This window comes from Antrostomus carolinensis, unplaced genomic scaffold, assembly GCF_000700745.2.
Source record: "Antrostomus carolinensis isolate BGI_N321 unplaced genomic scaffold, ASM70074v2 scaffold253, whole genome shotgun sequence".
Lineage (NCBI taxonomy): Eukaryota > Metazoa > Chordata > Aves > Caprimulgiformes > Caprimulgidae > Antrostomus > Antrostomus carolinensis.
In genome coordinates this window covers 81,808-97,594 of record NW_010307255.1, presented here as the reverse complement: position 1 = coordinate 97,594, position 15,787 = coordinate 81,808, and the positions used below count along the sequence as shown (strand labels likewise).

At 34.6% G+C, this 15,787-nt stretch overlaps 1 protein-coding gene across 1 annotated transcript in view; it reads left to right on the top strand.

Moving 5' to 3' along the window:
* LOC104522944 (CUB and sushi domain-containing protein 3) overlaps window positions 1-15,787 on the top strand; it is a gene marked incomplete at its 3' end in the record, with an annotated part of 213,163 nt that overhangs the window by 115,767 nt on the left and 81,609 nt on the right. Inside the window, exons 16-17 of the mRNA XM_010165366.2 lie at window positions 624-750; window positions 1,598-1,800. Of these exons, the coding sequence (XP_010163668.2) occupies window positions 624-750; window positions 1,598-1,800 (330 nt within the window). The remainder of the gene's footprint in view (window positions 1-623; window positions 751-1,597; window positions 1,801-15,787) is intronic.

Genomic DNA, 15,787 nt, shown 5'->3' with positions numbered 1-15,787 from the left:
TTTGCCTAATGACTGGCTGGAACCATCTAAGAAGGAGCTACTCAGAATCTGTTATCCTCTAAGAAATACTATAGCTTCACTGTGAGGACAAGTTTTGAGTAAGAAGTTTTAAAACTTTTTTTTTCTAGGCTGGAAGGCTGATTTTCTCTCTGAATAGCCTACTTTTATTCAGTATGTTTTCCCTCTTTTATAAATATATATATATATATTTTATTTTTACTTACTAATTTATTTAGTTTTCTTATTTTAATTCTACTGCTTCAGGATGATATGGTGTTCTTGATTTGTTTTTTTGTGGTTTTTTATTTTAAATAACAATACATATTCCTTTCATTATGTAATAATATGTTTTCAAATTGTTATGTTGTGTTCAAAATTACTAGGAAAACATAGGTGCCAAAGGAAAATACAAAAATATTCAAATAAACCCATATTTACAGGTTCCTTTCCTTAGGCACTTCAAGTCCTTATATGTTATCTTACAATTTTAGGGCATACAGTTGGTTTAATTGTGTTACTTATTCAGCAAGAGAGTAAATGTATAAATTGATTGCTCAGATGATTAGCTGGAAGATCATCTGTAATGAATTAGAAGTAACACATTACATAATGTTTTTTATTAGCTGAATGTGGAGGCCGTTTTAAAGGAGAATCATCAGGAAGAATCTTGTCTCCTGGCTATCCTTTTCCTTATGACAACAATCTGCGTTGCATGTGGGTGATTGAAGTAGACCCAGGAAATATTGTCAGGTACTGACAACAAATCTTACAACTATATAGAATCACATAATGACCAAATCTTACCTGTACAGTGGAGAAAAAGGGGAATTAAGGATTTAAAATGTAACATGCAGCTCAAGGCCATTATTTTTGACATTCGGAGTTTGAATATGCAGGTTTTTGTTGAAATTGCCTGTTTTTCAATAAACATTGTCTGATGAAGATCAAGTTTAAATTTGGTTATAATTTTATGAAATGCTAATGAATTTTAAACCAATTCATGTATGTATATATGCAAATACCTATTCAAACTGGAACTGTTAACTGGAAATCTGATTAAAAAATATTTAATACGAATGCCCTTTTAATGCCAAAGTTGTAAGACTGAATATGTAAAAAGTGCTGGAGCCAGCAGAACTGTAGAGGAATAGTCTACATTACTGCATTTCAGTAGTTCTTTGTAGTTAGACATTTATTAACATTATATGGCTAATTGCATGAATTTACAGTTCTTTTTTTTTAATGAAAATATATAATACATAATATTATCTTAAGAAAAATAAAAATATTTTCTGAAGAGGTTATGTGGATACTTATAGATTATTTGAATGGCTAAAATAATGTATCATTTCATGGCAGACAAATTCAGATGTTATTAGGTTTGGGTTGGTTGGTTGGTTGGTTTTTTTTTTTTTTTTTGTTTTTTAATACATTTCTGTATGGGGCTTTTATGCATCCAAAGGTAAAGGTGTGAAATGTTAATGTAAAATCATCCTTGGAAATCAAAGTTTATTTGCTTTTTTGGTTTAGTTTTGTTGCTAAGGAGATGTTGTTGAGTAATATGACAGCTGACAATAAAATATTGGTATTCTTTCAGCCTCCAGTTTCTTGCTTTTGATACTGAGGCATCCCATGACATTCTACGAGTTTGGGATGGTCCACCTGAGAATGAGATGTTACTCAAAGAAATTAGTGGATCCCTTGTTCCTGAAGGCATTCACAGTACGCTCAACATAGTAACTATCCAGTTTGACACAGATTTTTATATCAGCAAATCTGGATTCGCCATACAGTTTTCAAGTAAGTTGATTATTTATTTATTTATTTATTATAAGAGAGTTCCACAAATAATTGTAGTGCTGGGAACAATTGAAACCAGTGACAACATTTCTGACTTTGTTTGCAAAAGAATTGGCCCAGACTTACAGTTTTGTTGTAAAGCTATATTATTATCTAAAAAAAAAAAAAAAAAAAAAAAGTCCTTTGCAAGTTTGGCTTTATTTCAAAGTAAACTGGGGCAATACCAAAATGCTCATAATTATATCGAGTGTCTTTCACAAAGGAGGTGATGTAGGCATGTTAAAAAACACATCTTTTTCTACTCAGTAAGAGTTTTTGCTTTCAGAGACATCTGTGCAGTTTTTTTTTTTTGCACCTGTAGAGGGTGAAATGGGAAATAGCACTGCAGGAACAGCAGTCTCCTTCTTCCTTTTGCCTTCTAGCACTATTTCATCTTATTACCAGCAGACTGATGAAAAATCTAAAGGTTACTTAACTGTTATTAAATCCCTTTAGTCATTTTTAGCGCTGAAACAGAAGAAATCATTGAGTAAAGTCCATTTTGAACTTCTGGTCAGTGAATTTTTTTTTTTTATTATTTTTTTTCAAGATTAGCATTATCTGTTCTAATAGCATCATTTTGTTTAGCAGTAGCAAAGTTTCTAACAAAGGTTGACACAGAGACTCTTAATGTTAACATTATTTACCTTGTTGTACTTCCTGTGCTTGGTAGTTATATTAGCCCTTGTTTTCCCCTACCCTCATTGGTTCTACGTGTATGTCAAATACAAGTGTGTGCACACAGTAGGTTGAAGGAAGAATGGAATATGTAAATGAGAGAAAAAAGTAAAAGATATATAATTTGCAGTGAAAGAGGGCCTCTGCTCCATCTGCTGGTTTTTGAAGGCATGAACAGAGTTCTTAATTCCTTGGCTCCAATGTATTTTTGCCTTTTTACCACCTTACCCCCTTCCAGAGCCTGTCTGGGAGAGTCTCACGTACCTGCTTTCCAGCCTCAGACATGCTCCTTTGTTTAATGTTGAGGCCAGAAAGGGAGTGGGGATAGCATTATGCACTGAACTTATTCAGAGAGTTATATAGGGTGAGTGGAAAAAGAGATTGATGCAGACTAAGAATGGAATTGTAAGGAAAAATGAATGGGACATGGGAGTAAAGCCATAAAGCATCTACTCATGTACTTCCAGCGCTTTACCTGAAAAGAGATTTTAGAGTGTCAGCTGAAAGGAGAGTTATTCTATTTAATTCTCCATGCTCTCACAGTCTGTTGAGCTCTAATGATGACAGTTTAAAGGATCCATGAAGTGTTACGAAGTGTTACTGCCTCAGCATTTCTTTTACTCTTCAGTGTAAAAAAATCACAGTGATCCTTCACAAATACTTGATGTTGCACAGTTTGGGTATATATTCCTTATTAGAATTACAGAGATTCCTCCCCCCGCCTTCCTTGCCCCAAGTTAAGATTTTAAAAATAATGTATAAATAGCTACACAACCTGAATTACATTGTTGCTGTATGGACATATTAGTTTACTATCCAAGAAAGAAATATATGTGAAGATACGGAGGAAAGAGAAAGATAATTCTATGCACTTTTTTTCAAGCTTTCATATACTTTCTTTGAATATATAAAGTTGCCTGAGTGAAACAGATGGTGACTGCATTCTTTAGCTACAGTGTAATTAACAAACAGAAAGCTCACACAGGGGAGGTATCTGCTTTTACTTTCCTCTTGCCATTTCATGAAATTGGGCATGAGTATTTAACTAGTTTATTGGCCCTTTTACCTCAAGAGGAATGTTATTCAATGACAAAAGATATCTTATATTCAAACTTTTTTAAGACCTTGAATGTTTTGGTGTTTTTTTAATATTATTTTCTTAAGCTTTAAACTAAAAATCTGTTTCTAAAAAGTGGATTAACCTTCTTATCAGTTCCTTACAGTTTTTTATCTTATTTTATCAATTGTTCATACATAATTCTGCATCTGTCATTTATTTAATGAGTGAAAATATTCACTATTGCTAATGTTGTATAATTTGAATTTGAATCTTTTACAAATCATCCAATTAATACAGAAAATTAATTTGTGTCTGGTAACATAAATTACAGTTGAGATAGCATCCTTCACCAAATTAAAAGGTGGGAGATAAAGCCTTGAGAAGGTAAAATTTTATATAAATATTAGACAGAAATTTATATTTTAATTAGTATTATGTATGAAAACTGGTGCTATTAGAATTGTCTCTATCTAGGGCTGCTCAACACAGTCCTTTACCAGGCATTGAAGTTTTTAATAGTTTTGTAAAATTTAGGAAATAGGAAGAAAGGAGTCAAGATGAGATTTTCATGCCCATTGCCCAATTAATCTGTTTCTTTTTGTTTACTTGCCCTTTTGAGGAGGAAAAAAAAAAAAAAAAAAAAAGGGGGTATTGTCATCTGAAAGAGTATTTCCTAAGTATTCCATGATTTTAACATTTATAATCTCTTTCCATAAGTCATTAATATGAGGAAACTATTCCTTTTATGCTGAACTTCTAAGGAATAGTGCAGAATTTTTAGAGTTGACAAGGATGAAGTATTTAATTTAGTACAATTGTGCATTACTCTGAGGGAGAAGTGAAAATTATGGATTTGGCATAAAATAAGGGACCTCAGCCTGCTCATGCCTCTGTACTTTCCACTACCATCAAATACCTAGGACTACTGCAAGTACAGTTTGTTTTATGCATCTAATGTAAACAAAGAAATAAATGCCACTGCTTGTGACTTCAGATCTCATCGCTAGGCAGAGCAGATCTTTTGTCTTTGAGGTGTGCTGTATCATTTTCTTGTAAGACATCTGCAAACCATGACTGTGGAATCTTTTAATATAAACCTAAAAATTTCTAAGTTTCTGTTGTCTCCTTTGAGATGACAGTAAAGGAACACAGTAGAAAGCAGCGCCCACAAAGCCTAAAAAACAAAGTACAAAAAGATGTGTAATAAGGCAGAATATTGCAAAAACTTTGTATATACGTGTAAAAGAAAAATAAGAATGTCTGGGGATTCAACAGTAGGGTTGCAATATGAGGATTTTGGAAGATGTGTAAGTGGGATGCACAGATTGAATAATGTAGTTGGAGAACAGGTGCCAGCATTCTTCCCTTAAATTAGGAGAAGAGTAAAAGGTTGACAACAGGCCACAAGCAATATGCAAACAGGAAGTACCTCTTACAGTATATTTTCCCTGAACTATCAGAGACAGAGCACAAATAGCCCACTATGTATTGGAAAAATGCCAATGAAATCAGCAGTACCTTCATTTGGTCAGGAAATTTTGCACAAAATAGTAAATTAAACCTCCAAGAAAAGTAAAGGAGGAAGAGAAGGAAAGAAGTGTGTATTTGCCAGAAGCACGAGCTGTGTATATCAGGGTCAGACAAAAGTATTAAGCGTAATGAAACATTTCTTCAGCTGACATTGCTTCATCACCAAGCTGAAAGTAGTAGCTGAGAGAAGAAAAGACAGAGAACTGAAAAAAATTGAGTGGGAACATTAAAGTGCAAAACATTGTGCGATAATAATTGTGTGTGCTTAAAATAATCTTTTTAATGCCTTTAGTATGCATGAAGTGTGTAATATCAGATCAGATCCTACTGAAGTTGATTGGATTATTTCCATAGATTTCAAGGGCCTTTGAATCTGGTATTACAGGGAAGTTTCCTCTCTGCTAGATTTAACAGTTCAGATGCCATTTATCATTTATGCAGAAAAGAAGAATCTGTATTCATCTCTCATAGGCCATTATTTCACTGTTAATCGCTGCACTACTGAGCCACTCAGCATTACAGACTGCATTTGGTTCAGGCCTAATTGTGCACTCACATTTCCAACTAATTAAACAGCACACAATATAGAGCATTTTTGGAACAATATAAGACAGGCAGTGCAGAACTAACCTGTAGAAGTGTTTTGAGCATTTGGGTTTTTTTTTCTAAACAGATGCTCTAACGGTATTTTATATCATGTGGCAGCAATTTCTTAGATAACAGGACATGTCTTAAATGCTTGGATTTACTCTACTGTCAAACTACAACTGCCCCTCCTTATTTTAGGACTGTTTGAATAGCCCTTTGGAATTACTTGTCTCTGTAGGGTACAGAAGAAGCCTAGAAAACTTATGTCTGATACTTACCTGGATGGTTTAAGTTTGGCAATATTAATTCCAATGCATTAATTATAATGTATTGTATTGCTTACTTTGGTTCCATTTACTGATTAAATGCTTACAAGTCAGTTTTCTGTATCTATGTTTAGTGCTGATTTATAGCCACGCTGTCTTCTAAATGTCCTGTGTTTTATTTTATTGTTTGGTTGTTTTCATTGGGTTTTTTTGTTGTTGTTGTTTATTTTGGGATTTTCTTATTCAAAGAAAGACATATTCACCACAGTCTCATTTAGGAAGTTTTTTTTACACTGAACACCCTCTTGTTTTTTGGTGGGTTTTTTTGTTTAGGTTTTTTTTTTTCTTTTCTCCAGTTTTCCAATAACAAAGACCTCTATTTCTGACATGTTTTACCTGAAGGTGATTTGAGAATGGATTTGGGGAATTTAACTGTTTTTTTCTCAGAGTGCTGTTTACCAGCACAGATGGTATAGGTATCACTCCCTAAAATAACTTCTTTACTTTTCTGAAGTCATTAAGATTGGATTTATTCTTCCTCATGTCTATTCCATTGCAGCTTTTAATCTTAAATGTTTTCATACTGTGGTTTGCTGATTTCTTTCCACTTTCAGAGGAGTCCTTTGGATTTAGAGATCTCAGGAAAACTTTTTTCCTGTCAGAAATAACTTTGAATTTTCATGCTTCCAAATTTAACCCAGTGTTTTTGTTTTGGCTTTGCTGGGGGTGATGTTGATGTGTGCTTTCTTGGGGTTTTTTGTTTGTGTGGGGTTTTTTTGGTGTTTTATTTTATTTTTAGCATCAAGAGGCTTGAAAGGAATAAGACATTTAATAAATTTGTTTCCTTCCTATCAGCTGTTGCCTTTCTTCTAAGTAGCAGATATTAGTAAAAGGAATAACCATTTATGGATCTTCCAATGGCAAAAATGTCATTCCTGTCACAGGCTTGTAAATGACATTAACTGCTTAGTACCTATTATTTCTTACTTCAGTAGTATGAAGGATATATGTATTTTATGCAGGCAAATACTGTGAGTTAATGCTTCCGTGTAAAATGACCTGGTAATGGCTTGTAGCTAGGGAGACCTGGAGTTATGGTATGGATAGCTGAAAGCAGAAAGGAAGTGTTGAAAGAAACAGGTTCATTTATAAGTACTTTCAAAATTATAAATAAATAAATAGTTGTCTTGGTCATGTCACCTTAAAAATAATTTGTTTCAGCTATACTGAAATCAACTTCCTTGATTTAAACTCCATGCAACATAGTTTGGCCAAACTCTTGTGACTCACATCAGTGCAAAGCCTACTCACTTGCCCTAAATTTACAGACGTATAGTTTAAAATAGGCTTTATCTGACTTGTGACATTGCATTTCAGGGAGCTCAAGCTGATTTGGTTCCAGGTTGGGAATGTCATGTGTCTCAGATTAATGTTTTACATTTGTATTTCAATTTCTTATGTGTGAAATCTATTCTTGAATATGAAAAATCTGCTGGTGCGTTTCTTGTTAAAGCAGTACAAAATTGAACACTGCATTTTAGGTTTCTCAGCTAAAATTTGTAATTCTGGTGGATCATTTTACTTGTAAACAAAATCCATTACAGATCTTTAGAATCCTCTGCAAAACAAAATAAATTTGGAAGTGCAAAAGTATCTTTATGTGGAATCATAATGTTATAAATGTGGAATCATAATGTTATAAATCAAGCTATTTTCTTGATTTTTTTTTCAGAAAAAGTTCTCCTTAACTTCCTCATATTTTTTTTTCTCTTTCATTAATACAATCTCTTCCACTGAATTCTTTAAAGTTAATTATTAATTGAAATAGTGCACAAAACAGTCAAATATAGTACTACATTTGTACAAATCTTTGAAATTATTCCAGCTAAGATAATTTGAAGATTTAATTAATAGCATGTATTTTATTTTCCATTTTGCATTAATCAGCAAAAAATATAGTCAGAAGTATACAGGTTATGCTATTTTGTGTAACAGTTGTCTTCCTAACAGATAGCTGTGGCATCAATAGAAGGGAGTTACAGTTTTTTTCTGCATCCACATATGCAATTGTATGATTTTCCTCACAGTAGCAAATGAGAGAATGAGGGGATAAGGAAGCCTGATCAGCAAATAGTAGCCTGTGCTTATTAATAGAGTTTGCTTCTTTAGGTTCCTTTGGGATTAAAATTATGTGTCTTGAGTGGCTGGATAAGGAATATGATCTCAGTGAAGCTTGCTCTTCATTGCATTTCTTTTACTACAAATAAGTATGCAAAACAGCATGAGACCAGGGCTTGCTACTTTTTGTCTTCTATGTACAAAGAAGCATCTCCCACACCACATGTCTTCTAGAGATTTTGCCCCAAAAATTATTTTCTGCACTGTGATAGTTTCACTGGGCTAGCCCTTGGCTAGCAGCCAACACAGCCATTCACCCACTTCCTCCCCCACCCTCAGGGGATAGGAGAGAGGATTGGGGGCAAGGCTAAAGAGGATTGTAGGTTGAGATAAGAGCAGTTTAATAATAGAAATAAAAGAAAACATTAAAAAAACCCTAATATTAAAATAGTAGTAATAATGATAACAGTAATAAAATATACAAGGAGTGATAATACAGTGCAATTGCTCACCACCCGCCGACTAAGCCCGACCCATTCCCACATAATGATCCCGGAGGAGTGACAATCCTGAACTGAAACCACAATCCCAGAAGAGTGAGAGCCTGAGTGAAAGTCAGAGAGAATCCCCCACTTTCCGGTCAGTCCCGGATAATATACTAAACATGATGTGATATGATATGGAATATTTCATTGGCACATCCAAATGCCAGTTTCGGGCTTTGCTATTCACTGCACTTCTCCCTCCCAGTCCTAATGCAGCTGTGAACCAGCCAAACACGACGGCCTTGAGTTCCAGTAGCAACTAATAACAGTAGTACTTTTATCAATGTTCTTCTCATAACAAGTCTACACTGAAACCAAAACATAGCTCTTCTAACTACTAAGAAGAAAATTAATTCTATCCTAGAAAAACCAGGACGTGCATTCATATGCTACACAGGTTATTCAACAGTCATTGTTTTGTAATCTTACATAGAACTACAAGCAAAATGCAGTGTGACTGGCAAATTCATCAGCTGAGTTTTACAGGAATTTTGATTAAACCATGTAAAGGTAACAGTTTGCATCTTTAATTGTATGTGAAGTTCATCCTGCCTTGTTAAAATATATTCTTACAATATGTTTTGCATGTAGGAAAGTAGTATTGAGCTTTGCAAATTCTCCAAAAAGTTAGCTTGTTAAGTATCTAGTACAAACCACACAAGAAAACATCATGGAATTGACATTCAATCATATGACTGGGGAAACCATTTTCCAATGGTAAATAGAAGATGCCATAGAAAGCTCTGTGCTTTCACTGACAAATTCTGATATTGTATTAATGCTACTCTGGAGATGGATTTTCTGTTCTGCATTTGCAGCATCACTAGTTTCCTTTATTTATGTTTCATCTACCATCCTTTATAGGTATATACAGGCACACACGTGTGTGCATGCATACACACATTCGATGGTCTCTTTCCTGCAATACAGATACATCTTCAGAACTGTTATCCCTTTTCCACACTCAAATTACAGTAGAATGCATAAATGCTCAGGAAGGACAGCTATTTTGAGGTTTATCTTCTCTTTCTCCAAGGTCTTGCCCTCCTCTTTCTATGCATCTTGCATTTTCATTCAATGAGTGTAATTGAAGTGTGTTTTCTATTGTATGCAATCCATACCATAAGAAAGAATGGTGTTTTGGAAGTTTTATTGCTAGCTTGTAATGAAATGAACATATAACAGAAACGTATCTAGAGAGAAGTAATGTTTTGGGAGAATGGACAAAATGTACTTATATAAGTGAAATTCCTTGAAGGCACATCAAACTAGATTTGCACTTGATCAGTGATACTTTTTCATGTCCTGTGACTAACCTTGCTGCCTTTTGAAAAGCTTTCACTAGTGGAATCCAGAGCCTCTTTCTCAAGCCATAATTCTTTCAAATTCTGTATATGGATTTTTACATCCCATATGCGTCTTCTTTTTTTCATTTTTGAGAAGAGTTCCTAACATGTAGGTTACTTCAAGTTTGTTAGCTCATGGTCTGTTCCTACTTTCCCTGTTACTCCATTCCTTGATAGGGCTGTTCTGTGACATAGTTAAATTAAAGGGAGTTTTTTGCTACTATTTTCTTGCCATAGAAATATTTCTGTTTTTCTTAAAAGCATTTGACTAACCTGTCTGATCTCATAAAGGACAGATCTAGCAAAGGCATTTGACTGAATGCTTATCTTTCAGTCTTCTGTATATGACTGTGGAAAAAATTATTTAGGGACTGGTAACTTAGTCCCTGGCTGGACATATTCAGACATGCAGTCTGAGATAGAATTCATTTACACAGAAATTTTAAAACCTTGCAAAAGAAAATGAAAAGAAGTAATAGATCTTTATTCTTTATATTCCCATTGTTGTTTTGGGAAGGTATAGTCTGTATAATGAGAATAAAGGAAACAGAAGCTGTGTTCTGACAGTGTTCTGTAACTTTTTGCAAAGGACCATGCTATAATGCTTTCCTAAAAAAAAAAATAAAAAAAAAAAAAATAGTTTTCTTAACAAAGATCAGAGTAATGATGTTCAAGTGTATGGACAGAATGTTACCAAATAATGAGGCCAAGTCTGTATCAATGCCAAACTGTTCAATTATAGTACCAAAAAAAAAAAGAAAGCAAAATTTGACAAAAGCTGAATACTTCTGACACATTAAACACCTTCTTACTTTGCCCGGTGTCAGGAGCTCCAAATTTGGCCCTATATTTAAGAACTCCCAAAATATTAATAAGGTTTTGAAACTGTAAATCTATAATGCATATATACAATTCGTGACACTGAAAAACAAAATAGAAAATCTAACTTTTAATATAAGAGCAATCTCCCCCTCTCTTCAGATGATTTCAAGTCACCCAGAGTGCAAAATCAAGGACAAGGCAATCCAGTAGCACTGTTCTCTGTTGCACAAGTGTATCCTTAACAGTTGCAACCGAAGAGGCAGAAGAGCTTGCACACTATTGTGTAAAGAATCAAATTAAACAGATGTATTTTCACTCAGATAATCTAAATGATCTTTTCAGTAGAAATGTTATTAACAACTGAGTGATCATTGGTAAGATTTTTAAGTGCATGAGTAGCCTTTGTGTGCAGTCCAAGATCCTGGTGATTGCTTCTTTCTGAGAAGTTATTTCTATCTCCCTGTATTCATATACACACATAAAGAAATATGCCATCTGAAATAGGGATAGATCTGGTATAAAAAGCTTAAAAACCCCTATGGTTCAAAAAAAAAAAAAAAAAAAAAAAAAAAAACAAACCCAAACCAACCAACAACCCCCAAAACATGCAAACTAAATGAAATTAAAATTTTTAAAACACTTCTCCCCAACTGGAATGCATTGCCAGCATGATTACATATTGTCACAGTATCCATTTTATGCTGAGTTCCAGCAATTATATGAAACCATATGTCAATTAATTTATTTGGGGCTGGGTTTGATACTCAGTGCCAAAGTTATGAGCAAATGCTTAAGGGATAATAGATGTTCTGAACTGAAGGTTTTGTATTTATGGAAAAAAAATCTGCTCATAAACTGGGGAAAAAATAGCTCATAAGGTTGTCCAATAAAACATTATAAGAGCAGTGTAGTACTTTGGATGTTTTTTACAAAATGCATTTTAACAACTAATGTAAATTGACAACAACAAAAACAATAAGAAAAACAGGTTATCTCATTAAATCTGTGCCTGTTATCTCCCTAAGAACTAAAATGTATCTCGCAGCAAAATCAGACAAAGTCCCTCAGGAAAGAACTTGGTTTCTACTGTTCCCCCTGCAAAAAAGATGTGACACTATACCAGGTTACAATGTAAACAACACTTTTCAAACAAATTCAGTTAACAGTTGCTGCTAAATACGTTTGATTCATAATCCGTAGAATGCATAAAATAATCTGGATACAAATTCTGAATACAATAGCAATGAAATAATATTTAAGTATGCAGTTGGCAAAGTAGTCTGTGTTTTGCAGCTTGACTTATCAGGTAAGCATTCTAAAATTTGTAATTACTTTTTATACAAACCATTGCTGTTGGAAACACAGAAGCATAACTCTCCAGATTTCATAAAGAATCATACACAATACAAAACAAAACCAATGTGATGAATAACATGGGACTTGGCATCTATAGTAACCACAAATTAGTGAAGTCTTTCAGAACTATTTCTATTCGTGACCCTTCTGGGAAAATCTAACAGGTGAATCTACAATGATTAAACTATGTATGGAGTGAATTTCTTAATGAGCTCTAATATACACCAATTATATATAAGGGTTTAACAAAAAAAAAAAACCCAAAAAAACAACCAACCAACCAAAAAAACAAACAAAAAAATGAATATGTGTCAGGAGAAAGATGCAAACACAAACCAGACAGATGTTCTGTTTTGTTTTGTTTTCTCCCAAATAACTAATAACTCTCCTACATATCAAATACAATTATTAAAATAGAGTGGTTTTTGATAGCTAAGAATAAGATCCTTAAGCCAACTCAATGCACAGAAATTTAAGTAATTATTTAAGATTTATGAGCAGCAAATTCAGTAAAACATTTTTAAAAACTCATTTTTTCCAGCTTTTAAAAACTTAATTTGTGTTTTCCTTCAGAGTTTCTTAAATGAAATAATCTTTCCTTATGTCAGGGTCTTGAGTGCACTAAACAGGCCTTACTGTCCCTGAACATAGTCATCTGGGAAACTCCTTAACCCCTGCCCCAAGCTCCGTTGCAGCTCAGCACAAGGCTCCTGTGGATGGACCCCATGGACCTCCATGGTGAGGAGCTTGGCTCCTGTACAGATCCTTCTGGCCCGTGCTGTAGGGAGCTTTGCTCCTGGATGGACTACAAACCAGATGTATCCCTTAATTATATTGCCTGATTTAGTACTTGTTTTCAGAGGGTAGATGCTTTTCCACAAATCCCTCTCATTTCCCGTTTGTCAATGTGTACTTAGACCATACTATGTTATAGAGGTTACCAGGCGTGGCTTTATATCCTATATTTTTTTGTAATAGTTGTCTTCAAAAGATTGCTAGTCGAGGTCACCTCTAATGGCTTTTTTTGCATTTTGGGATCTCCCAGAAAACTTTGTAGTCAATTTATGTGTAGGTGTGGATGCATGAGCCTGTGCATGAGCCAATGCAGCATATGGTTAAGAGAAGAAAACCACACAAAGACCGTATTGGTTATTTATTACCAGGATAATGTTATCAAAATGGGAGTATTATTTGTTACACACTGGGAAAAGGGAAAAAAAAATGCCATTACCTTGTAAAGGACCTCACAGCAGTCTTCAGCATGCATCTTTTCATCCAGCTTTACAAGTTGTGGCTTGTCTGTTTCTGTGAGCCTAGGGACAACCAGTGAAATCCCCACTGAGGGACTAGACAGGTGCACAAATTCACAACAAATCTGTAACTCGCTTAGTGAACTTGTTTTTTCAGGACAGAACAATCAACTTGACTTAGCCTTTCTTTTGACAATTACAAATACACAACCTATGTTTGCAATTACATGCTTGCAAAGACAGGTACACAAGTACACAGGACAGTTGGGGTATCAGGACCTTCAAACTTTGTGTTACGCACCCCTTTCTGTGCTCCACCCAAGCTGTGGTTCCTGTAACTTCAGAGGGAGACAGAGAAATCCCCAGATAGGGCTACTGGCGTGAAGTGTTATCCTTCCTGTACCAAGGTATAATTCTTCTTCAGTCATTTGTTTCCTGTTCTGATGTGTGGTACCAGGCTTGGTGCTAGGATGCATTTGGTCAGTGCTTAGTAAGAGGGAAATAAGACTCGGAAAGGTTCACTGAGAGCTATAAGGTTATGGTGGAGATGGGCCCTACTATCTGCAAATTAAGTACTATTCCTATGGCTTTGGACAGCAAAATGATCTGGCTATGCCAGAGCCTTGGACTGTAAAGGTGATTGCTGCTGCTGCTCTGAGAACTTTTGGAGTATGTGACCTGGAAAGTACTGTTGACGATCCATACCATCTATTGCTCCAGCATCTCACAGGCCATACAGCAACAACAGAAGCAAGCCAATCTGCTGTCCTAGCTCTAGACATTCAATGTTGTCTGATCTTCTTGGAAGATCCACAACGGAAACTTATACTGATTATATAGCTATTTGCTTTCCAAACCTTTATTTATTTTAGAATACTTAAGGATTACTTGAAACAGAAATTGAAGCTAGGTGTATGTATTGCATTGTTTGAACTATTGACCCTTGAACTAGTGCATTGTCCCAAATGCAGTTATAATTCTGTGCTTTATTCTTAATATTTTCCCATTTTAATCTTCAAGCAATAACGGACAAACTTAGATGGAATCTATGAAGCCATGCAAAATCAACAAACTGAGTCTATGGTTAGAATTTACTTAGGAATTACAATGACTCTGCTCCTCAGTCTCTGTTAGATCTACAACAGAAACAGAAGTTAAAAGCAAATTAAAAAAATATCTCAGCTGTGCTTCTGTTAGTAGAAGACTGAATAAAATACTGTGGCTACTTTTTTTTTTATTATTTTTTTTTTTTTCAGGAAAAGTTGTATAGAAGGTTGGATTTGAGACAGCAAACACCAGTCTGACCTGATTCTCAGTATTAGAGATGCAGGGAGACTGTGGTGTCCATGCGGGTAAAGGTATTACACGGAGTCTGGGACAGCTTGAAATTTGAAGGTGCAGTTTCTCAGGGCTGGTTCAGGCTGAAGCAAGTTCGAAAGACTAACAATTATAGAAAGCTGCTATTTAAAGTGATAGTTTAGAAGAACATCTTGGTTTAGATAGGTTAAGAATAATTTTTTTGACATGCTATGTGTTATGAAGAGCTTGAAATTTGGAAGGCTTAGAGCTTCTGCCCTGATTTTTTTTTTTTTTTTCCTCTGGGGGGAAAAAAAAAAAGAAGGAAAAAATAAAAAATAAAAGGTGGGTTGTTTTTTTTTCCCCTCCTAATTCTTAAATAAAGAAATAAAATTCCCCTTTCTTTTCTTTCCAAAAGACATGCACAAATTAATCAAAATGAAGAAGTAATTTTTTGTCAGGGTTGGGGTTCAGACTCATAACTGATATTAGACTTGGCATGCATTAGAAAACTGTATTTAAAAGTCACTGTTAAGAGCAAGAAATTCCAAAACATCTATTATATTGATCTCGGCATCAGTGGAATCTGTTGCTGCCTTGTCACACTTTTAATGCCATGTTTCAGAGTATCTTTCCTGTATGAAAATGGAGCTGTCATCTTAGGACATTACAGTCGCATATCAAATTTCCGGGGTTTATGAACTAACCTTTGAACCCTGGCAGCAACTTACTATTTTTGAGGCAGGAATGATTAATAATATTTTAATATCTCTTTTATTGTTTAAATGTATTTTGGTGCCTTATTATTAAAAAGATATATCAAAATATTTTTATACTCCACATCAAGGAAATGTATAGACAGATCTGTTTAAACTGAATGCTGAATGCTGGTTTAATGACTTCTGCAGCTCTGTAGGAGTATTTGTACAGTCATGTACAGCTATTTAAGTGATGATTTAAGATGCTCCATCCTCTCAACTACTCAGATCATATTAATCTCTTCATGTGAGTTCTCTTATGAGAAATCCAAACAAGTTTGAGTGGGGGGTACTTTTTTACATGACTTGGCTGCTATGAATCTCCAAAGTAAGGT